This window comes from Equus asinus, chromosome 4 (assembly GCF_041296235.1).
Source record: "Equus asinus isolate D_3611 breed Donkey chromosome 4, EquAss-T2T_v2, whole genome shotgun sequence".
Classification (NCBI taxonomy): Eukaryota; Metazoa; Chordata; class Mammalia; order Perissodactyla; family Equidae; genus Equus; species Equus asinus.
The window spans coordinates 86199473-86225549 of NC_091793.1; the positions used below are offsets into that span (position 1 = coordinate 86199473).

Here is a 26077-nt window from a genome sequence, read left to right on the forward strand (position 1 = left end):
TTCCTCTACTGGTAACCTGGTCATGTATTGCCTTATTCCCTTGCTAGGACTGAAGTCCTCCTTTGTACTGCCAGTCTCCCTTGTGGGTAATTGAGCTAGCTCTGAACAAAAACCCCGTAAACAGAACTCTGACATTTAGTAACAAACCTCCTAGTTGACAACAATCTGCACATGTGAACTTCTGAGTATTGCGCCTCTCAGATTACTGACAGTTGTTTCTTCCCACCTGTTGGTTAAATCTTCCTCTTCAACCTGGATCCCAGGTTGCCAATGTTTATTGAGACTGTGACCAGAAATTTGTGGAATTATTGGACACAACTGTGCCTCTTGTCAACATTTGTAGATGAGAGCTCTCCAGCATCTGTTCACTTCAGATGGAGAGCCAGATCCTGATCCTTTCTCACCATGATAAATCACGAGAGATGACAAGTCCTTCTAAATTAAAAAACAAAAAACAAAAAACAGTTATCCATATAGAAAGTTATCTCTACCTCACACCAAACAGAAATTATTTCCAGAAGAATCACAGTTCTAAATGTAAAAGTTGAAACAACAAATCTTTTTAGAGGAAAACTTAGAAATAGTCTTGTGTCCTTGGATTAGGCAAGGATTTCTTAAGAAGACAAAAAAAGCAGTAATAATAAAAGGAAATAATGAAATAAATGATACATGATAAATTGGATAATATTAAAAGCAACTCACAAGTGGGAAAAGGTCATTATTGCAACATATATATATTAAAAATGACTTATATCCAGAATATGTAACTCCTAAAAATCAGTAAGAAAAGGACAAACAGCCTACTTGAAGAACTAACAAAAGTTTTGCATAGGCACTTCACAAAAGAATATTGCACAGCAATCAGCAACATGAATAAAAGTTTGAATGAAATAAGCCCAGCAAGAAAAAGTACATACTCTAGGTTTCCATTTACATAAAGTTCAAAAGTAGGCGAAACTAAGAAGACCGAATAATGATTATGCTTGGTGGGATGGCGTGGATGCTGACTGGAAGGAGCTTCAGGGGGCTTGAGGAATGCTGATAATGTTGAGTTTCTTGGTCTGATTGTGGTTACAGAAGTATGTTCAGTTTGTGGCAATTAATTTAACTTTTACACAAACGCAGGGATACACACGCACACAAACACACATGAACACGCACGAATTATTTTAAATGTTTTTTATGCATACATAATTGAGTGGGAGAGAAACTGATTTTTAAATGCATTAAGGGAGATATTCTGAAATATTTTATTTGAATGGTGCTTTCATTGTCACAACAATGGACTATGACATTACTACCCCATTCTCAGACATGTCACTTTGGCACTGAAATCCAATCCAATCAATTTAGAGTTTGAAGACATGAGCATCAGGGAAAGACTAATCGGATACAAACACAAATTTGCTAAATAAACCAAATGTCAGCCATATTTGACTACTGTCAATTACTGACTCCTGCTAATTACGGTCAAACACTAATTATGCAATATGCAGCTTCCCCATATTTGAACCTGGGCAGGCCAAGCTAGAGATAGCGGGAGCCTGGTGTACTGCAACCAATATGTGATTAGATTTAATCTGCTTGATTAAAGGGTTTTGCAACTGAGTCACATTCTTTAGTAAAAAAATACTGTAGAATATGAAATCCCAGCAAACAAGCAATCGCAGGTTGAAATATACTTTTTGCATTTGATTCTCTTTCAAAATATATCAGAGAATCAGTCCTGTCCCAGAGTGTCTGAGACTCTGCTTGTTTGGCTAGTTTTCTAACACTGTGGCTGCTGAGCAACTTGTTATACAGCCGATGTCTTCTCCTTAAGTGATATTTCATCATTCAGTGCCCTGAGATAGTCACCTATTTTCCCTTAATTGATACTTGTACGCAAGAGGCGGAAAATGGCTCAGCATTTCTTGCTAGATTAGGTCAAAACTGACAGAGGAAACAGAGAGAAGATTGCATTACTTATGCCCCTTATGGTTCTCCTGTGTACCTAAGGAGATTGCCGTTTCATAAAATTTCTTATGCTGCCTAAACATAATTATAATGGCCCAGGCATTTTGTTCCTATTTGCTTTTCAATTTTTTCCCACTTACCTGATCACCAGAGGGAAATTCAGAAGCAGTTCTACTAATCTTAACTTCATTTTTCTACTATGTCCTTCATAAGATTTAATTGTACCCTTGGACTTCTCTTCCTTAAATGCTTCTTTTTGTCCTTCTGTGAAGTCTTTACCTTTCTCTTCATTTGATTGGCCACCAGAAGCATTAAACATGTACCTAGAAGTTTAAAGTGAGGTTCCTAAAGTTTTGGAGTATTTTTTCCCCCAGATTACTAGGTGCTCTTATCATAAGATTAGCTGTGATATTTATTCTGATTTAAAGTTAATTAAGAAGCATCCCATTAGAATGCTATTGTTCATCATGCAGCCTCAGTGGCTGGGGATCCATTCTTCTGGGTCTCTTTTCACTAAGTCTTTTGGGAGGGGATTATGCCTCAAACAAAGTCATCAAAATTTCGCCAAATCTATCAGACAAAACCCAAATTTTTTAGTAGGAACTGTGAGGTTCTCCTAATCCAAGTCTAATCAACTCTCCCTCCCTAGCTTTCCCTCTTAGCCTCGCACACTCGATCATTTGATGTGGATGTTCCCTCCTCTTTTCCTTAATCTTGTGATCTTAGCCTGCATGGCTCTTGACATCCCTTCTCGGCCTTTTGAGGTTCTATTTATTATGCAACATTGAGGTCATATGTCACCTTCACCTTGAAATTGTCCTCAGTCCCATCCTCCATTGCTCTCTTCTCAGACTCCATGGTAGGCAGGCCGACTTATGTCTAGCTCTATCCCAGGGTTCTTAATAATTTTTGTAGAAACTGTGGAGCCTAGCAAGTCTGTTTCTCAGGGTAGAGGCTCAATAAGTATTTGAAATGTAAAATCGGTTGGTTTGCTTCCGATAGGATGGAGGCCAAGGTGCCCAGGGGATGAGAGATGGCAACAGGATACCAAGATCTAAAAAAAGATTAAGGTGGCCTACCACACAATTTTGCTTGGGACTTATTCTACTTTAAAAATACATTTTACTCGTCATTTTTCACCATTTAGGATACCCATATACAATGACAATAACTGTATTCCAATTTATTCATGCAGCTGACTCGCCAGACTTTGTCAGTAAGCGCAGCATATTGCCCAGATTCCCCGATATAAGTTAAATAAATGCAAAGCCTTATTATCACATTTCCTGTATAAAACACCTGCCCAGTCAAAGACAATGTTACCCAATGGGGTGGCTATGGTCAGATTCCTTTACTGTGATCTTCCTTTCTCATTATATTTGACATTTTTGAAACTGAGTTTTATTGCACTCTCTCCGCTTATGGAAGTGGTCTGGGGAAATTAGACTTAATAGAGATGTAGAAGCCACAGGGAAAAAAGTAAAGGAAAGCGAACTGGAAGGAAACTGAAATTAAAATGTTATTTTGGTAAATGTCTGTTGTGGTGGAGACAGCAAACAATTACAATGCAAGTTAATTACTGACCTGTCAGGAAAGTGTACTGTGAAGGTTGTGCCACACATTACTGGAGCTACCACGGCCACAGGTCATTTCCACAGGGGAGCAAACAGACCGTGCTCTACCACAGATCAACATAAGATCTTTCCAGAGGATAGAAATGAGTTTCTCAGAGAAGTAATATTTGTAGAGTTGCCATGAGCTCTTAGCAGACCCAGAGAAACAGCTCTTCCCACATATCCTGGGAAAGGATGGGGGTCATATCACCACAGACGGTGCCTGATATTTAGTCAGAGGGAACCGTAGCTGTTGGTGGTTGGGGCGACTAGAGAGCTCATTTGCCACACAGTGAAAACCCAGGCTAACACCCATGGAATGGGCATGCTCTGGGGTATGCTCAGTGTTGCCTCTGAGATGGTTTTCCTCACAAAATCCTCAGTAGCAACCCATGTCAGGCAAGAGAATCCTTCTTTTGGAGAAAGAATATCAAACACCTAAAGAAATTTGAAATTCAAGGGAGACTTTCTCTATTGTCAGAACAAATAACCCTGCTAAATTCTACGATGATGATAAATGTCATTTTTATGAGACAGAAACAAAAGGGTTGTTCTGAAATGGAAATATGGTATTCTTCATATTATTAATAATTCATGTGAATCTCCAAGTGTACTTGAATGCTAACCTCAGAAGGTATGAAAAGCATTGCTTTTTTTCCCGCATCTAACTTATCATGAAATATCTATAGTTCGTTGACCCTCAGAAACACTGACCAGGGTAAGTTATACATTTTTTTTTCAATAAGAAATAAACTTGGTCAAAGACATTTTCCTGTTGATCATGCTCTGCTAGGCTATGTACACTGACATTACCTAGTTTCCATATTTGTTTTCCATTTATATATTCAAAGATTTATTGAGTCTCTTTTTTTGTCGGGAAGCACGGGAACATTTATAAACAATTAAATAGGAAGAATTACATGATCTATACCTAATATGTCTGCACTATGATCATTTTATCTCCTTAATCTCTGTCAGATTTCCTTTGGAATTCTTGTGACATTATTTTCCCATCCACAGTTTCCACTTGACTGTGGGGTCTATGACTAAGGCAAAGATGGCTGGGAAGGGAGGCCTTGAGTTCCGTCCTGGGACTACTTTGAACAGGCTGTGGTACCATGTGGAAGATGCTTGGCACCCCTGGGCTTCGATTTTCTCTGCTCTGAAGCATGGAGATTATATCATAGTTCCTATTCAATTTCTCCTAGCTCAAAAAAATTCTTAATATGCTTTTACTTTTAATGCTGCTGATGGGAAAGAGATGTCAAAAATACACTTTCTAACGCAAAAGGGCAAGCTAGTGAGCCTTAGTGTAATTAACAGAGTGCAACAAATAATTGACAGAGCAGCTATGAAATTTATGATTAGACGAAATATCACATTCATTCATATTTTGGTGTTTGCAGTGTGAGTGGGAAAATCAGGCCAAGAATATCACTGAACCAAGTCTGTTGAGCAGAGCCAAAGTTTGTTTGGCTCTTACGAAGTGCATTCTCATCACTGCTTCCTGTTTTTAAAACAGTATTGAAAGTGGAACTAGTGCAATATCGCAAACTATTCTTGCTCTTCTCTTGGTACATATAAAATCAGGAAGTCTACAGAAATTGTGAAGCCAGTCTTAACTGACTTACATTTAAATTTCTAACTCAGGGATATGTATTTGGAGAATTTTGTCAAATCAATGTATATTTTAGATTCATGCAAAATGAACCAATTTTTCAATATTTTCATTAGTCAATCACCAAGGCTATGTGTACCTCCTATAAGAAAATAAATGCATAAAGCATCAATATTTTCCCTAATAAAATTTAATAATGATGATGATGAGTACATGCTATGTTATAGGAAGAATGAGGGGAATACTGAATAGGCATATAGATCATACGAAACTTAAAGTTAGTATGACTTATAGTTAACAAAATGCTTGATGTTCCCAAGTTGCATAGAAATAAGCATAGACCAATATTATTGACTTTACAATCTACTCTAACAAATCTAGAAAGTTGAGAGTCAATGAGAAATGAAAATATGGATGGAACCACAGAATATGATTTCAAATCCCTATGAATATACCTGGAATAATAACACGGAAAGACTCACAAATTGTAGCTCTTCATTGTCTTTCAGAGTATGTCCTGAAATTGATACATATTGCCATGGAAACACATCCACTTCCAGATGCTGGAAAGCAAGTCATGATGGACCCTGGGGTATAGAGGTTTCTTTTAACTCGAGGTTGGGCAGGCTTTGTAATGGTCTTTGTTCCCATAGAAACTTCTTTAATAAAGACTCAAAAACAAGACCATGATGGCAGGGCTATCACACTGCACACTCCAGGAGGCACCATTTGCTGGAATGCAATGCTACTATCCTATCCCTAGTCACAAATGCTTCCACCTCCTGAATTTACTTAAAGTCACACATGGAGTAGAGTGATCAACACTCTTCTCTTCCAAGATATTTCTTCCTCATAGCCAGAAGAGTTTCCAGTTTGGGATTCACGTAAATGCTTCCCTAGGAATTAAGGGGAAATCTGACTAATCGTTTATGATCTAGTGATAATTAGTTTAATCATTCCCCTCTCATGTACATCTAAGTGACTCACTGAGAGAATGGGTATGCTTAAAAGATGCAGATAAGGAAGAACGGATGATGGAATTTCAGAAATGTTGACACTGCAGATGAGATGTGGCCTGAGTGGGTGCTGCAGTTAGGGGGCTTTGGCATCCGAAATACAAAAAGGGTCATAGGGTGCCTGGTAGAAGAAAATAAAAAGGAATATTAGGATGTAGGTGAGGGGAAAATGATGTTGAAATAGGGTAAAGAGAACGGGCTGAGATCCAAATACAACTGGCAAAATTTGGCCTAGAAACAGCCTTAGCCATTTGCTAAGAGAGGTTCCTAACTGGATGAGTGAAAATAAATCATCTCTGCACCCACAAGTCCAGCTGTTACAAGTTCCACAGCCACGAGTACAGCTGTCATTTCAGTCCATCAAATCTCCTTCCTCCCCTGGCCTCCCTCATTCCTCCTGAACCTCCCTCAGTCCTGCGGGCGGCGGGGGACAGGGCGGGGGGGGCTGCTTCCTTCTGTCTGGTGTTCAAGTCGTCCATACAAGACATTTGTGTATTATGCCAAGGAAAGCCTTCTTCCCACATTCTTTCCCTCAGAGAGTCGAGAATCCCAATCCCTTACAGCACTGTGAAAGGGATGGGGCTCTCATTAAACCCTTCAAGCCCATGAGAGGCTAGCAAGATGATCAGACTCACCCACACCAAGGTTAAACACCATTTCTTCGTGAAATCCACCATTTCTCTTCTCCTTGAACTTCCTTGGCACATTTCCATATCTACCTTACAAGCTCACAGTTTTTTGCATACCTTTGCATTGCTGAGCCTTTTGCTTGAAATGCCCAACCTGCCCTGATTTAGCTTCAGCATTAGCTGATCTTTTGCAAATTGCTCTTCACCTCTCAGTTCCACCTGAGTTTGATGCTGTTTCTTCTCTCCCTACCTGGGCATTGCTCTATTCTCCTTTGGTTATTGATTTGTTTATTACCCTCACTAAACTGTAAGCACTGGATAAAAAAAAACAAAAGACTATTTGCCACTTAAGAAAATCTCGATAAATGTTGAATGGACAATTTATTTTCTGCTGGTAGGACTCTTTAAGGAGAGGTTTTATGACATTTTCTGTATTGTTTTCAGAGCAATATAGTGCTCTGCAAAGTTAGAGACCATCAAATATTTGCAAATATGAAAACAATTATGAAATACTATCAAGGGAATGCCATTGTAGAAAGGGAAGCTGAATAAAGAGAACAAATAGAGTGCAGTGGGGTATCAACCAAATGTGAGGGTGGGGTCAGATTGGAAAGGAAGTGATGCTTAGAGGAGAGAAAGATGAGGAAAGAACTAATATTTACACTGTGGTAGTGGGAAAGATAACCCTAACGGAAAGATCTCAAGAGGAAGATTTTGAATTTTTTTTCCTGCAGCCCATCCCCAAGAAGAGAGGTGGGGAAGGCAGATAAGAGGCTTTTTACATAATCCAGCCTTTTGACAGTAACACATCACTGGGCAAATTATGGGGTTGATTGTGAAATCAATACCAGAATGCAAATTTGCTTTGACACTGAAATTTGTGCCGACTCTGAGGAAGCAACAGGTCCTATAAATGGCAGGTGGCAGGGCTATGTAAATACAGTGGCTTCATGCTCTTAGTCAGAAGATAGCAGCTTTAGCCCAAGTGACTTCCCTCACCAATGTTACAAACACCATCTTTAGAGGTTGAATCTAATGAGTAATATTCAAAATCAAGTTTGAAAGCGCTCAAAGGAGAACCCAGATTTTTCTAGAAAAGACTTACGTGTTTAGTTATAGATTTCCCCCAACCCCCACCCAAATCCCTTGTGCATCAGTTCATGCCAAAGCATTTACATTGTTGCTTATCTGCCTAAAACTACTGAGCTCTGTAAATCTGCAGTAATATTTGAGCTCCCAGACTTTTAGCACATCAGTGTCAGAAGTGAAAAGGACCCTACAGACCACAGCAATCCTCTTGGCTGCCGCTGCCCCTTCACTACCAATTTTTTTCATTGACTTGTACAGAGGTCCATTGACTTGTATAAGATCACAGAGGTGACCATTAGAGACAATGCTGCCACTAGAAATCATCATGGGATCTTTTTGTACAACCAGTCTAATTACCATGAATCCAAGGACTTCCATACAATGACAATCCCTAGATTTCCATTCCTTCATTCATCTTTACTTCATTCACTGAAATATACTCTGAAAAAACTTATGCTTTTAGGAGTAGCATCTTCATAAATGTCATAGGTTCACTTTGTTAGTTTGAAGTAGTTTCTACTTGGTTAAGAAAAATTAATGTCCTCAGTGATAAATGATACACAGAATGAAAATGAAGACATAATATCCTGTACTGGGGTATATGGAGAAATAGCTATTTATATCATCTGCATGTGATTATATTTATTTTTTTAAAATATATAATACTTTGTATCTTATTCTAGTTAGAAGAAGAGGTAGAATCTCTTATGCCTATATTAGTGGCCAGATTTGATACATATTAAAATCCTTCTCATAACAGTAGCCATCATTAAATTTCTATGGAACGGTGGGGACAATATTTTTTCTTTTATTACTTTAAATTTTTATTTCAAATCTTATTGAAAGACCTCTTTTATTCTCAATTAGATAATTTGTGTGTGTGAGGAAGATTGGCCCTGAGCTAACATCTGTTGCCAGTCTTCCTCTACTTTGTATGTGGGATGCTGCCACTTAATGAGCAGTATGCAGTTCCATGCCCGTGACCTGAACCTGTGAGCCCCAGGCTGCCGAAGTGGAGTGCATGAACTTAATCACTGCACCACTGGGCCAGCCCTTCAATTAGATAATTTTTATAATACATCATTCATATAGAAATATAAAAATGAAAACATGAGCATAATAAATTGGCTAACAAATTCTTAAAACAATCTTCTTTTAAACAACTTTGTGAGATATAACTGAAGTAGAATAAAATGCAAGTATTTAAAGTATGCAATTTGATCATTTTTAATATATGTATATAATTGTTAAACCAATCATAGAAAGTGACAGCTTTCTGTCACTGTATATTAGTCTGTATTTTCTCGAATATTATTTAAGTGAAATCATCAGTACTCAATAAGTACTTCTTGAGGGGAGGCTGGCTTTTTTCACTTAGCACAATGAATTTGCAATTCATCCATGTGGTTGCATGCATCAATAGTCCATTCCTTTTTACTGTTGAGCAATATTTCATTGTGTAGATAAACTAGAATTTGTCTATCTATTCACCTGTTGATGGACACCTGGGTCATTTGCTTTTCGAATAAAATATATACTCCTTCACTTTTTTCTGCCCAATGTCCTTGGAAAAATTATTAGTCTCTCTGATCCTCATTTTTGTCCTCTATAAAAATGAGTTTAATGTATTTCTCACAGGAGTCTGAACCTCTGAGCACACTGCCTGGCACATAGTAAATACTCAAGAAATGTTAGCTTTTTTTCTAAGTTATCACTCAATTGACTCACTGGTATCAATTGTGAGGTAACACTTTTTCTCCTATTAAAATGCTTTCCTTTTTTTCTAATCATTTTAGTGTCCACTTAAATTGAACATTACCAGATTCTAGCCTCCTTGTCTGTCCAACTAACATAGGGGTACGAATACAGTTGGCTTCTTAAAATATAATCCTTCTTTTGAATTACACCGGCTTCTATAACTGACTGGGACAATTTTTTCGAATGCTGTGTACACATACCCAGACTAGCGATGGAATGTCTATATAGATGAGATTTGAAGACAATAATCAGGCTAGAAGGGGATCTACTTCTAGAAGCTGAGAAGCTGTGTTTACATTGCAAATCTTCTATTTTGAATGAGATAATGTGTTCATTTGAGGAGCTTGCGGGGAGGGGAAATTGAAAAGGACTATAGATTTGGGGAAGCAACTAAAGCCCTCTCGGCCCACCCTCTGATGCTGCCACAGTTTATTTCTCTTTTTCCCAACTATCGTTTTTCTTTTTTCAAAATTTCCCTTTCCAAATTATTGTTTCCTCACTGCCACTCTTCTAAAATGTTCCCACACTGAATTTTCCAGCCGAAATCAGATTCCTTTCCTTAAAATAAATACAAATAAACAAATAAACAGTGTTGATTTTCTCTTTCTTCCGATTCTTCATAAATATTATGTCCAACTAAGCTACTGCATCTACTTCAGTTGGCAGACGGTGGTGGACAAAGAAATTTTAATTTCCCCCTGTGGATAGTGTGAGTAGATGTGGAGGCTAGAACTGAGCACCCTGCTAATAAGGCCAAGCCAACATGTTTGACAGGCAATGGGACTGGCTTGGTTTGCTCTGTCACCAATTCTACTCAGCTAAATTTGACCTTATTCATAGGTTTTTGTTCACTAAAAACGGGTGCTGGTGGTAGTGCATGGAGATGGGGTGGGGTGGGGTGGCTAATACATCAGTGATGTTGTGAATGTAAACAGCATATACTTAAAGATGCTTAGTTGGCAACATCATTTCTATATAAGAAAGACTGTATCCTATTGCCATTAAGAGTTCCTTAGTGGAAATAGGAAGCACACAGAGTATGAGTGTGCTGCCTATGAACTTCGAAGTCCTCAGGCAGATATAGATAAAAACAACTACAAAGTAATTACCTTCTTCTTCACTATTCAGAGAGGTGGAGATTCTAGTTCATCTTTGTACCTTAATGATTAATACGGATGTGCACTCCACCAAGAGGTTTTCTTGGAAAAGTATATATTTAGAATAACATCATGCTTTTATATTTTATCAGGATAACACTGTAATATGCAGAAATCTACAGATTCTGATACCTCTATGGAAACACTGAATTCCCCCTGCCAAGGCACCGGAGCTGTGCAAATGAGAATAAAAAATGCCAACAGCCACCATGACAGGCTGAGCCAAAGTAAATCCATGATCCTCACCGATGTCGGGAAGGTCACTGCACCGGTAAGTCAACGATCTCAAATACCTCAAGTTCCCTCATACAGAATTTGTTAAAAAAAAAAAAAAAAGCTAATTGGCCTTGTTTTATTTGTTTTCTGAAAGTGCATGAGAAAACTGTTTTTGTAATGCATTTTATCTTGCCTACTTATAGTCATAATAATATTCCCAGTTGCGAGAGAAGAGCTGGGCTTAATCCAGGGTGATAAAGTGGATTTGGAGCTGGACTGAAGAGCACCTTTGACTCATTTTAAGGGCCTCTACTATCATGCTTCAGTGTCATAAAAATAATGAGGTTATGCTAGCATGTGGTGTTTGTACTTCCAAATACAGTACATCACTTTGAAAAGCCAGAGGCTAAAATTAGCTAAGAATGAATTGAGAAGAAAAAAAAAAAAAATCTCTAAAAAAAATGTGAAAATCTCTTCCTTAAAATCTTCCAACAATATATGATAATGGAAATTACGATTTGATTCGGAATGAGCTTAAACGATTGAATGGTGTGGCGATTTGAGGTTTGGAGAGGAAGCCATTTTGTCTCGATAATGTGTCATTAGGAAGATTTGAAATAAAATAGTTAGAGATGAACTCTACTGCCAATTGTGTCCCTGCCCCTGCACGCATCCTGAGCCACTAAACACACTGATTACGATGAGTCTCTTCTGGTTAATTTTCTTCCATAATGGTGGTAACTTGCAGCTGAGGCCATAGGATGTTACAAAATTATTTATGCAATGTTAGCCACTCTTTTGGACCCTAGATCTATTTTGTTTCTCACAGTGAGAGCAAGAGCGAGAAATAGGTTAGCTGGGGACAGGCTGTGAGTCACCCTGCAGAAACATGTGAGCTATTAATTGAGCGTTCTGTGAATATCGTGGGGGCCTATGAAATATTCAGCTCCCTAACTGAGTTATTAAATGAGATAAACTTGCTGAGTAGCATGTTACTGATTATATTTATTCCTTGTATTTCCCTCGAATTTCAAGTGGAAAATTAACCCAGAACAATCTCAGGAGCCTGAGAAATATATGAGTTTCATGATGCTTTCTTCAGGTATGATAAACAAATTTAGCATGAGGAAGCCAGTGATTATATTTCGGGAGTGAGAAATACATCTATAGATAAGCTACCAAGAGAGGCGTTTTTCTTTATTTACGTTCTCATTAAAAAGTATTGTCTGCTGGGAGGCACAACACTGCCAGCCTGACTTTGCTTTTAAACCAGCTAAAATGTTCCTCAACTATGAACTTGAGACAGTGGTTAGAGTAAATTATTGGAATCTCTATAATGTATTATCAGTAAGAACTGTACCTTTGAAAAAGTTTAAAAGTTAAGTATATTTAATGATGCCTAACATATTTTATTGGCTGTGTTTAACAAAAGGCACTATGCCGCAGTTGTTTTTGACAAGCATGAAAACATCACAGCATGAGACTGCAAAAGGAATTATGGAGAGAAATTACAAGTGATCCATCTCTCAATGAATTATCCACCTCAATAGCCCGCAGAACTCAGCTACCAATTAACACCTACTTTATTACATGTTGGGATGTACTTAATAACTTTCATGTGTTTATGCACTATTACCTTGACTGATGCCTCTTGTACAATTAGGCATAATTGGCATATCAATATGCAAAAGTTAAAAGGATTAACCCTCTTAAAACTAATGAGCATTTCTGTATCCAGCTGCTAAATGAGACAAAATTAGCATTTTTCACTTTTGGGCAGGATTTTATCATGCAGTTTCTCATTGTTGATATTACCTTGTTACATAACTTGAGTTTGGGGGGTTATATGCTGGACTGCTAGAGAATAAGAGTTTTCCAAAGTTAAATTAGCTATAATTATCCCAGCTTTTGTTTCCGCATTCTTAGTCTGGGCAATATGTATTCCTCGATAAGGAACAAAAATAAAAGTTACTTTTGGTTATGTGTGCTCAGTGCATAATTATATAAAAGGGGTATTTTAGTGAGGATATGTCATTTCACAGAGAAAACTTGGCTCAGAGATACTGTATTGAAAGCTTGCCATGGCACTAATTTTCTTTCTGTCTCAGTTCTTTTCATCTCTTTTTTCCATGCACAATTTTCTGACTAGATACTGACAGAATGTAAAGTATTTTGGCATATTTATTCAAACAAGCCTGTTAAAGATATCTGCTCAAGCTAAACTAAGAACTTGATTTTTCAGAAGTTGGAGGGTGGGGTGAGGTCAAGGGGGGAGATTTTGAACTTAGAAGAAGTGGGAGGACGTGTATTCTAAAAATATGTGCACATGGTCACGTGTAGCATGGTTTGTTGTAACAGAGACACATACATTTATCTGTACAGAAAAAAACTAAGAGTACTTAGAGACTATATATACATATATGTTATGCATCCTATTAAGTATATATGGCATATATATATACTACTTGTTCACTGACAACAATTATGCAAATCTAAAATGGACTTAATGTAGGATATAATAACACAAGAATCGGACATTGCATTCGTAATGATGTAACTTAGAAAAAATGATAAAAACTTCTAAGGTCAAATCAATTATATAGTTTTGTCATTAATTCATAAATTCCTCGTTTATTATTTTGTTCAATGAAGAATATATTTACTATGATGTGAACTCAGAACACAATACAAAATTCTCCTATCTACGTCACATGAGCATATATTCTTGGTATCTTAAATCGAGGAGTATTTTGAACATTTGTTCGACCCTAATCTATGCACATGCAGATGAATTTACTTGTTAAATTAAAAGTTTTGCTTACCTAAGAGCATTTCAGTAAAACAGGTATCGATACTCCATTAGTATTTCATTGGTGGTGTGCATTATTTTCTTTAAACCTCAAATAATCATTTTTATGTGGTTAATAAGATCAATGCCTTTTCCAAATTCAAAATTCATTTTCCCACTTTGCCACCTGGGAAACATTGGAGAGGTGGGAAGTTTGGACATGAGAGGAAACAGTTTGCAAGAAAATTGCTTATCCATGAGAGAGATTTCAGATCTCTGCCTGGTGGGGAAGAAACAGCCCTTTGGTCTCAGTGATTTGTGGTCTTGTCCTGAGCACCGGAGTGAGACCTCCTAAAGGTGGGCTGCTTATTTACCCGGATGTGCTAAACACAGAAGCCCCCGGCTTAGCAAGCGAAAATGGGGGCAAATGAAGTGTGCCTCTTTAAGTGATGAAAAGGCTAATGTGCAATCCAGCAAATCGCTAACGCAAAAGGTTTGATGTGGCTTTGATGTTGTTTATAAGAGGGACGTTCCAGCCTATTAGACAGTTTAGAATAGATATTAATGAAGAGTTTAAATAGCCCAAATCAGGAAAACTGCAGACCTAAGATTTGCAGGCAGGAGTAGTTTTGGCATTTAATGCTGATGTCTTAAACAGCAACACGTATGAATATTCACCATTTCCACCTTGTAAACCCCACAGAAGTGCAATACCTCATTCATGGCCATCCCAGACAGAAAACTATCTTATTACTGTTCAGATAAAGACTTAGGTCAAGCCATTTCTACACAATAGCACACCAGACTCTTTTTGCTTCCGTTAACTGTACTCATTCATTTGTCTTTTTAATATATTATAAGGGAAAAGAGGAAACAATTTTCTTTTGTTTCTTACTTCTGTGATTATAGGATACTTGCCAAAGTTGTGGCTAGCCAAAAAGGCAGACATAAAAATTGCTACTAAAAATATAAGCCTTCTGTTTAGCAGTGTTTTTGAGAAATATTATGAGACTGGAGGACTTGTCCATGTTTACTTCAAATCCAGCTTATAGTTAGGTTTGAGGCTTTGTTTGTATAAATTGTCCTGAAGTGGATCCTGATATTTAATTAAAATGACACTAAATCACATTGAATTGATAAGACTTGGCATCTCAAACAAAGGTAATTGCCCGTATTGGTTTTGTGCAAAAATAGCGCTGCTTGGAAAATGTGCAGCCAACACAGACTGTCAACTCCATTTATAGATCAATATGTGAAAACCATTGATCAGGCAGGCATGTATAACAGTAACACTTTGCATTTATTTGTTGTTTTTATACCACATTAAGGCTTACAGGATTATAGGCTTCCTAAATATTTTGACTTCCTCATAAATATATGATCTGTTGCATGTTAATTAAATGAGAGTCTGCAGCCATTTCTAAAATTGTTTTTAGTTTGATGATTTCCTTTTATTGCTGTGGATCATATGATCTGAAAATGGATTAGTTTCCTTCTGCATAAAGATTATTAAAGCTTATTTTAATGTGTCCTATTTAGTGTAAGATGTGACTGCCTTTTTGCTTTGAAAAATATAGATACAGACAATTATTTTCTCTTAGAGAGAGCCTGATCTTTTTTTATTAACTAGGCATTCTCGGTGCTCAGGGTAGAATTATTTCCTGACATATTTTGCACACCCTGTAGATAACAGGTCTTCCTGATTTTTCCGATAGAATTTGTTTACTTTCTTTTCTTTTTATCTAGATGTGTAGAACAGGCGTCTGATCAAACATGAAGTAGAAAGTAAACTGATCATCTCAATTAAATTCTAGACACATACAAATATAATTTGAATTCTATTTTTCTGATTCCACGACAAGTCTTATGAACTGTTCTTATACATTGCATTCTGCAGTTAAATCTTTCTTATCTCATCAATGTAAGGACAGTGTTTTGTTCCTAATCTTTATTGGACTATTGTGGATGACATTTGTAAGCCATTTTGGTTTATAAGGAAAAGCTGGAGGACAGTGGAGGGAGCCTCTTCCATAGATCCAAACCTCAGATACGACTACGCAATAATGTGTCTTCCACAGCAATTTTCTTTGCCACTGAGAGGTCAATTTTGTTGAGAAATCTTTTTATATCCTCTATATACATTAGGAGTGCTGCTTTCAAGACAAGACTTGGCTTTATATACGATATTAAAACATAATAAAAGAAACAAGATTTCAGAAATAAGGATAAAAAATCATGAAATTCAAGGGTTACCTAAGGTAACTGGTCTACTGTAGCACGGAGGAAAAAGTTCTTAGCTAGAATTTTGACTTTTACATAATATGCCCTGGGGGGGGGGGGGGGGGGTGAGGGGAGGGGGAGGCTGTTGTTGGAAGAAGAATCAGACCACCAGAGATTTTTTTCCTTGAACTTGCCATCTCATGTCATCTCATGCTGTGAAAATCTTTAACTCTGTTTACCAAGCACAAATTGGACTTGCCAAAAGGTTCAGAAAGTTTACAACGACAGTGTAGAGGCCATGCTTCAAAGAATGAGCTGGAGCTCTTGAATTCACATATGTGGCTGCGTCGTTTCCATTTTAACTTGAGCATAGCTAAATTTGTTTATAATCTCCTACTGATTGAACATGGTGCTGAATGTACATGAGATACATTTTTTTAAAAGTTAGTCCTCTGATTACTAATTTGAATCCAAAACTCTAACCTTGTTAGCATCTGGACTTATTTCCATAATAACAACCCCTTCAGAACCTACAAAGTAATGAATAATTGACAACAAATGAAATGTTTTGATAGTTGTCGGCACAAAGCATGTTTAATGTTTTGTGTTGCTTCCTAGCTAATTATGTAGATGACACATTTGTCAGACCTTGACTGCCATTAGAAACGTGTTTCCAGAGGGGAGAAAAGCAGGCTATTCATAGAGTAATTAACTAGAATGCTCAATGACCTGTGAGAGATTCAAATCGCTGCCAGTTCAGACATTGTTTTGTTACAGAAGCAGAGGGGTAATTAAAATTCCAAATTACAGTCCTATGATGGAGCATTTGTTTGTTGACAGTATACTCTTACTCTAGTTTGTTAATTCTTTTTTAAATTGCTTCTAATCCATTTTATAGCTTTAGGAGTTCCGTCTTTGAATTTACTGACAACTAATATTATGGTAAATTGTACTTCAATGGGGTACTGCCTGCCTCACAGTTTGAAGAGAGCACAAGGTGGGTGGGATGAAATAGCTCCTTCCCTAATGTGACATATCAGGTACTGTCAGTGGGAATACCAGGAACGTGGAACATCTTGTTAAGCACTGTGCTTCCAATTCTGCATTAGGGGAAAACGTCCTAGTAGAAAATACAGAGATAAAAAAGAAAGCAACGATGAATGTCTAAAAAAGAGAAAGAAACCTAATCTCTCAACAAGAAATGATTGATTAAGGAGTTCTGTTCCCAAAAAGGAAGAGAGAGGAGTTAGGACTGAGGATGATTTGGGTAACAGTGTAGAGTTCAACACAGAAAGTGCAACAGTCTGTAGAAAAGCTCCCATAGATCACCCAAAAAGGAAGGGCATGTTTTACAGCAGTACCTTCCATCTTAGGTCAATAACAAACCACGGGATAATGGGTATCACCCACCAAATTTGTCGAGGAATTATTGGCATAGTTTGCAAATCTAGAAGGCTAACCTAGTCTAAAAAATTCGGCTGAAGTGAAGCATTTATTTAGGCTGCTGAAAGTGAGAATATAGTTTTATTAAAAAGATCTGACAGAAGTCACACGGTGTTTGATGCAGGCGAGCTGACAGAAGCTTCCAGCGAGCGTTGATTATCCCCAAGTCACTGTCAGCTAGGATTGATTTTCACTTTCTCCGTTTATGTAACAGTTCCTGTAATACAGCTGACCCCGAATCACGTTACCTTGTCATTTCTCTGCATGGATCAAGAAGAGATGAGCTGAGAATAGCTAGACACTGACCTTGAACTTGCCAGAAAAGTGAGAAGTGACAGTGGGGTTTTTCTGTAGTTCATGTACAAAGATTAAGGCAAACTGTTCGTCTGTTGAGTTCACTGTAGCAGCACAAGGGGGCAGAGCTGTACTAGAGATTACAGGTAAAACAGATTCTGCACCAGCGTGCAAAGCTCTCCAATACCAAGTGAGAGCCAGAGGTCTCATTTTTACATCTTAGTGTAGACATAAAGGAGAATTACTGATGAATCAAAATCTCAGGTCCCCTGATGTTCATAATCAGTAATCTAAAAGTGTACATTCTAATTAAAAAAGGTTACCTAATACTCTGTGTGGCAGCAACCATGCTTTTCCACTAAATTATTTCCAGCATCTCTTCTTTAATTCATATAATACTCTTCACCCTTAAAATAATTTTGGAACCATAGTCAATAATATTAAGAGAGTTTTATGGCTAATTCCTAAGGTGATATGTGTCATTTTAGGACAATTATATTAGAAGATGGGAACAGTCTTTTTATACTTATTAAGAATCAAAACCCCCAAATTAAAATTGGACAGTGTCACATTGTGATGCACACCCACAAAGAGGTAAAATGCAGGCTGGAAAATGATGTTTGTCATTTGATTTACATTTGTCCATATCTTTTACATTGTTCCATTTTATTACTTCCCTCAGTTTTCAAAAATGTTTTTCAATAGATCATCATTATAACCTTAATTAATCTAAAACGCAGTATGTTGAATGTTGTCCTTTGCTTGCTGGCACTTAATTAAGCTAAATCATTGTTGTACTGATGCAGAATATTTCTCATAAATGGCACTCAAAGAACTTGCCAAGGGGCTGGCCCCATGGCCTAGTGATTAAGTTTGGTGTGCTCCGCTTTGGTGGCCTGGGTTTGGTTCCCTGGCATGGATGAACGCAATTCATTGGCAGCAATGTTGTGGCAGTGACCCACATACAAAATAGAGGAAGATTGGCACAGATGTTAGCTCAGGACGAATCTTCCTCAAGGAAAAAGAGGAAGATTGACACAGATGTCAGATCAGGGTGAATCTTTCTCAGCAAAAACAAAACAAAAAAAACTGGCCAAGTGAAGCAGAGAATGGAGCAGGTTGAGAAAGAGAAGAACAAACACTGGCTCAATTATTCCCTAGGTTGTAAGTGCCTTATGTCATGGTGAAAAGCATCTTTCCATGTGTGATGGCAGGATAACATTGCAAACCTCCATAGTAAAAAGACCTTTTCTTGCATATAATAGATTTTTTCTGTGTGTGTAAACACACACACATTTATACACATCTATTATACATATATGCTATATATACATCTCTCTAGGTAGATAAAGATATATATAGACAGAGATGTATATAATATTCATATGTTTGAACTTATTTTTATGTTCTAGGAAAAATAACCACATACGTACATTTGAAAGATGAAATGTCAAGATTGCTTCGATATTCCTCTTTTGTACATTTAACTCAGGACAAACTGCCTATGTTAAGATCTGAGAAATGAGTAGATCCCAATATGTTTCAAGGATGGAATAAACAGGAGATCATTCTCTTGCCAAGAAAGAGGTTGAAAATGTTAGAATCCCTGGGTCATCACAGAAATCTGTAATACCTAGTTTTTGGCCTTATGTTGGAGAAAGTATCTTTGCACTTCCAGCATGAAGCCTCTACCTTAGAAGGTTTGCATGTGAGGGGGTGTGTGTAGGAGGGGTGGGCCGGTGCTGGATTTACAGTTACAAAATTGCTGTGTCTAAAGCTGACATCTTTGGAGGCACTCCTAAGGAGCAATAGCATTCCTTTAGAGTTCTGCAATGTGCTTTGCACTCCTGCTTCTCCGAGTGTCCAGATGACCTCTTGCATGCCCTCTCCTAGGTGGTAGGAAACCCATCCCTAAACGGTTGATTAGCTTCTGCTTCTGAGGTCAAGGCAGACATAAAGGTGTCGGCTGCTAAAAAACTTACCCCGAGTTGGTTTTTTCCCCCCTCCCTTCAATGTGTAAGGCTTTTAATAAGGGACTCCAGTCCCTGATGTGTTCGGATTCAGTTTATTGTTACCATCTGTTTAATTACCCTCTCAGGTTTGTGTTGGGAAGCATGAAAGTATTTTACCCAGCCTTTGAATCCCTGTGTTCCTAAAGAGATGTGGGTAAAGCACATGTCAGTTTTCAAAGAGCATATTAAAAACTGAGAAGCAGGATCATCTCCAAACAATGCCGTGTAAGGAAAAGGCATTATTTTTCACATTAATATGTGTTGCAAGTAATTAGGAAATGTACAACAATGTGGCACTCTCTCCCAGAGATGATACGATCCTCTATACATGCAGTCTCTATGCTTGTCCTTTGAGGTGATGGATTTTTATGACTCCGCTTCATTTTCAATGCACTGACAATAAGTTTATTGAGGAAGAAACATGGGATTTGAGTTGTATCAGGATGTATGGTTGTCGTATGTCAAGTAAAAGAAAGATCACATACTCAAAAAACAAGGATAGAAAGAATCTTTGGGAGAAGGTGAAAAAATCCAGAGGAAATTCAGCTACTTTAGTCTTTCTCTTCTTCCTCTTCCACATTATTATTGTTATTATACTATAGTCTTTTTTTTTTTTTGTCTTGAGAAGTACCAGAGTATTGTTTCTAGTGGTCAATACACTCACAATTAAATGGTGCATTTTCCACATGCAAATGCCTTTGGTAACAAGAATTACACTGGCTGACACAGACTTCTCATTCGTTTATGTCCAAATTAATTTTATATATCAACATTTGGGTGAAATAAAAAAAAACATAAAATGAAACAAAACCAAATTTGAGTGTTTCAGTATCAAAATATTTTAGAAGTCTGACTCTCAAAACCAAAAGGAAATGTCAGGTGATTTTACTTCCTACATCAAACAAAGAAACCAAATGACTACTAATGTATCATTTTTATTTCTCCCTTAGGAGGTGATTTCATTCATTTTTTTTCTTGAGATTCCAAGATGATGTTAGATTAAGAATGTGTCTGAAAGTGTTCAGATTAGTAGGCCGATTTTTATGTGCATGCCCTTCCACAATACCATAATATAAACAACCAAGGTCCTGTTTTCTTTTTATCCCTTCATGAAGAAACCAGTGCTGTTCTTGCTTCATGATCTTATATTATTTCTGTGGAGAAAGAAAATAGTGATGACATTAACTTTCCTTCACTACTTTTGGACACCTGACATGCTTTCTTTCCCACAGGGTAAAAGGAAGCTGCAGTCTTCATATTTCCAATGAGAAGGGACATGTGTCTCCTTGCATTGAATTGTCTTAGATCATATCATGTAGCACAAAGTGACCCAATATAGGAAGACAGGAAAACAAAGTGACAGTTTTGTTTGCTCAAATACAAATGCCAACATCAGAACATGGGGGCAAATTCTGGAGGCCCACTGCCAGATTGCAGGAATGAAATAGCAAGAGCTGATATTCTGTACTTACATAAAGTGTGTTTAAGGAGTAGTCTAGAATCAGCAGTGAAAGGATAATGAACAAATAAGCTTATCTCAGGTTAGACAAACTGAATGTAACTATGACTGTTGTTAAAATCCATGTGAGAGTGAATCTTGCTGATACTTCATAATACATCACCCACTGTGGTCTTACCTATTGATCACAGCCTGACAATGGGTAACCTTTCATGGCAACTTCCTCTTTTACCATGAATTATTGACAGTGTTAATGCCAATAACACATGATCAAATAGACAGGAAAGAAGTTTACATTCCTGGATGTGCGATCCTTAACCTCCACACTTTTAATATCATAGTTTAAAAAAAAGAAAAAGGAAAGAAAGAAAGAAAGAACACTTTTTTCCCTCGTTTTGAAAATACTAATGAATTAGTTTTTACTTTCACACAGATTGTTAATGTGACATCCTTATAATTCTCATCTACAACACATTTTGGATAATAAAGCTCTATATGTAAGGGAACACTGTAATTGGTTTTTTTTTTACCCTAGTTATTGTCTATTTTATATAACAAAAATCATCATTAGTCTTAATGAACTTATGATAAACTTTTAACTAGAGTTGAAATAATAATTTTTATGAATAAAAATTAAAATGTTAGTATGTTTACTTGACATCTATGACTGTTTACGCTTTCAATATGAAAATTGAACACAGACCCAATTCAGACTTTTATGGAGCATTTAAAATTTTCACCAAGTTCTTGACTTTTAAAATATTGTATTGTGCTCTTGGGGTCTAGCTGAACATTGTCCTCTAAGTGCCACGATTTGTGGAATTTTGTAGGGTTGACCTTGGAAGGGATGATGTAATTTAAAAACCTACCTAAGCAGTCCCTGTCATGAGTGTTAGCCTTGTCTGTTTTAGAGGAGCATGCCACCATACCCCTAAAACACGTTGCCAGCGGTGATACTGATATGCACCTGCACCAAAATGGAGATGATTACACTAACTGTGAAGCAAAGTGCAGAGAATAGTTGGCAGTATGAACTATTTTGGGGCTTACTTCATTCAGGACAAAAAAAAAGAAAGAAGAAAGAAACCTTTTTGGAGAGTTAATATATTTTAATTGCATAGACAAATGAGGGCCAAAATACAGTGACATCCAGGTATTGAAATGAACTCATCAGTTAACGAGTTTAAAGATTTAGCTCTGCCTAAGGCAAGGAGAGTCTTAGACCTTTCTGATTACTTGACCATGCACAAAATAGGCTCTATAGAGACCTCACAATTTCTTATTTCTCTCATGTGTGCATAACTGGACAGCAGTCTTGCTATGAAGATGGACAAGGAAACCCCAATAAGATTCCGCATGCATTATAGAGAACTGTTTTGCGTCTTTTGACTTGAATCTGAGCTTCTCTCCACTCCTGCTGCCCTTTTTAATTCTGAATTCTGAGTCCCTCATCTCCTGCCTGACTGCTTCGCTGAAACCAGTCTTGGAAGATCCATGCTTTCCAAGGTTTCCACCATGTGCCTAGAACTCTGATAGTTTCCTTTCACCTATGCTTCAAGGAGCTATTTCAGGACAATATTGCCTTCATATGTGCTACTTACATTCTACAGTGAGGCTAATGGGTCTAAAGCAGGGCTTACAAACAAGTGGCTGACCCAACTTTACCTGGGTATTTTTTGTTTGACTAGGATGGTATTTTTATTTTTTATTTATTTATTTTTTTGAGGAAGATTAGCCCTGAGCTAACATCTGCTGCCAATCCTCCTCTTTTTGCTGGAGAAGATTGACCTTGAACTACCATCTGTGCCCATCTTCCTCTACTTTGTTCGTGGGACACTTGCCACAGCATGGCTTGATAAGCTGTGCATAGGTCTGCACCTGGGATCTGAACTGGTGAACACCAGCCGCCGAATCAGAGCTCACAAATGTAACTGCTATGCCATCAGCTGGCCCCTAGGATGGTGTTTTTAAAATCTTGAATTTGAAAGCCTTTAGTTCAAGTTCTGGTGTCTTCATCAATTTATGCTACTTGCTTGACCCGGAAGATATTTCAGTTTGTAATCTTAGAATTATTTCACTGGCTGGCTATTCAGAGGTGAGAGCATAATGTAGCAAGTCAGAAGATGACAATTGTTGGTTATAAATTTGGAAGTTCAGAAGATGACAATTGTTAGTCATACATTTGGAAATGTAATCTCTATCACATTTCACTGACAGTGTAAAAACATTCTGTTATATAGCTAAATATGAATTTTCTTATTCAGATTTTCTCATTTGGGTTTAATTTCAATTTTAGACTCTTACATTCTTATAAATTAACAAACATCTTGCTGCCTTTTAGACAACACTGAAAAATAGCTGTGATTATCTGTGGAAATGGTGTTCTCCTGTCACCAAGTTATAAATATTCTGTTTATTCTGGGTTATCTATGATTTAACTATTGTGGGTTTTGTCAAATAGTTCCGAAAACTTGCTGAGAAGCTACTTTGTATTTAAGTGAAGCAATGTACTTCTAAATCTTATTTTAAAAAAATCATGCCAGGCCCTGAAAAATGAGAAATGATGCTATCTAACAGTTAATATTATACAACATTTAAATCAACTTAGATTTGCTTAGTCATCTTATTATCATTTCCTTTACATTCTAATTAAATTTAATTTGAAGACTTAAACTCTGTTAGAATTTTTGTTTCTTTTTCAATTGACCTGTAACATCCCATAAGAAATGAAACACAAAAACAATAAACTTCATAAATAACCTTGACTCGGCTTTTTAGAGCTAAAATTTCTTTTTCTGGAGAACCTGCTTTGCCAAATCAGAAGCTGTGTGCCTTTATGGGGAGAGGATAGTTTCATGTGAGGAAGAAAAAACTCCTTTAAAACAAAGATCAAAGGGCTTTCAGAGATCTCTCAATTTGCATCTTACATGTCGAATTCGATCTAAAGATGTATTTTATTTGCCCCAGAGAGTGCTTTTTCCTCCTCTCTTTTTAATTGAGCTGACAGTTTAACATTGTGAACTTTCACATGAAAATTTGTATATGTGACATCTCTCAAAAGAATCAGGAATTATGGTATCCCAGGGCTGGTTCTCCAAAGAGCAGGAAACAACCAGTTGACGGTGAGTAGGTGTTGCCATGTCTAGATGGGGCAAGAGCCCTCTAGTAAAACTAGGTCGTTTTCCTTGGGTCATGTTACCTACCTGGCGTTTGTGTTGCCATGCCAGCTTTGGCATATATATTCCAGCCTTCCTTACATGCCCACAAAGGACAAAAAGAAGCTGAGTTGCCATTCAGGTAACCACAAAATTCATGTCTCCTTTGAGGATAACTTTTCCAAGTTGCCTCTACTAGGTGGGAGTAAGGTTTTGAAATAGAAAGAAATAGTTCCTTCATGTATTCAGGTGGTTATCGGCATAAACGAAACTTCGGAAACTTTATCCTTTGCTGATTCCCACAGACACTAATTAGTGCCCCTGTGGTGTACAAATCTCCAATGACAAATCAAAGATTCAGTCATGGGGAGATGTGGCAAGCCTCTGTCCCTGAAGAGGCCCCTCCAGGTCCAATCAGAACTGTCAGCGGCAAGTGTCATAGAGAGGTTGTAATGCCCTTGTTTGTTTGTTATGAGTTTGATACATCTTCAGTGTTTTCACCAGTAACATCTGACTCTAGCCAGGATTAGAATTATTTTTAGGCAATGTAAGCCAGGCATAAATCATTTCCTTAAGTATGCCTACACGATGTTACCTTCAAAGTTCTTTGCCGCTGCAGAGGAGCAAATAGGAATCTGGGGCTTATGAAAATGAACTAGTGTTGGGAAGACCTGGGAAAAAAATCCTGGTTCTGCCTCTTACTTACTGTGTTATGTTGGGAAAATGTTTTGATGGTTTTGGGCTTTCTTATCCAAATTTTTAAATGAACATAAAAATACCAGTTACCCATAGACTAGTGAAGATTAAAAGAGAGAATGTATGGAAAGCACTAAGTATGATATCTGGGCACAGAAGAAGTATTCAAAATTATAGAAAATTATTATTATAATTATGCAACTCATATAGATAAAGTTCTTTTGGCAGGCCTGGCTGTGAAGCTTTGAGTTGCCCTGTGTGCTATGCTGCCATTTGACCAACACCTTTCATTAACCTGGCTCCCCATACCCACCTGTATTCGGAATTATTTTGATTCAAGTCACCTTGAACTCTTACTCAATCTATTCTTGGTTTATTTAAGCTTTTAATTTTTAGACAAATCTTCTCTGACCTCTGATATATTCCTACAATAATACCTCCTGGCTTCCTTCCTCAGCTATGACCCACAGTTAGCTCTTACACCAAAACAACACAAATATTTACCATTTGAGGGCATCTACTATGTTCTTGGCACTCTGCTAAGTGCTATAACAGAAAAGACTTGATTAAACCCCCATGCCAACAAATAAATGATGCAACTGAGATGTAACTCCAACGAAGTCTGATACCAAAGCCCAAGTTTTGCTCATTCTGAACCACAGTCTGTATTATAAATCCTGAGCCCTGAAACCCTATCCTAGGCCCCTGTGGTGACATTCTGATATGTTTGACCTAGCCCAGAGGACAGTGAGAATCAAATATGTATTCTTTTTTATGCCAATTAAAATTCTATTCAACTTTAAAGAACCAATGAAAACTCAATCTTCTACCCAACATTTTCTCTGACTGGCCTTTCCCTCCTCTGAATTTCTTTAGCAATTATTCATTTGACTAATTATGTAATTTATTATGCATAGCTTTAGTGTATTTCTTTCTGTTTTACTTTGAAAACTTATTA

At 37.3% G+C, this 26077-nt stretch overlaps 1 protein-coding gene across 1 annotated transcript in view; it reads left to right on the plus strand.

Moving 5' to 3' along the window:
- Window positions 1-26077, plus strand: part of ARHGAP15 (Rho GTPase activating protein 15) — a 607959-nt gene that overhangs the window by 15774 nt on the left and 566108 nt on the right. Inside the window, exon 2 of the mRNA XM_014852163.3 lies at window positions 10929-11107. Within this exon, the coding sequence (XP_014707649.2) occupies window positions 10943-11107 (165 nt within the window). The 5' untranslated portion in view covers window positions 10929-10942. The remainder of the gene's footprint in view (window positions 1-10928; window positions 11108-26077) is intronic.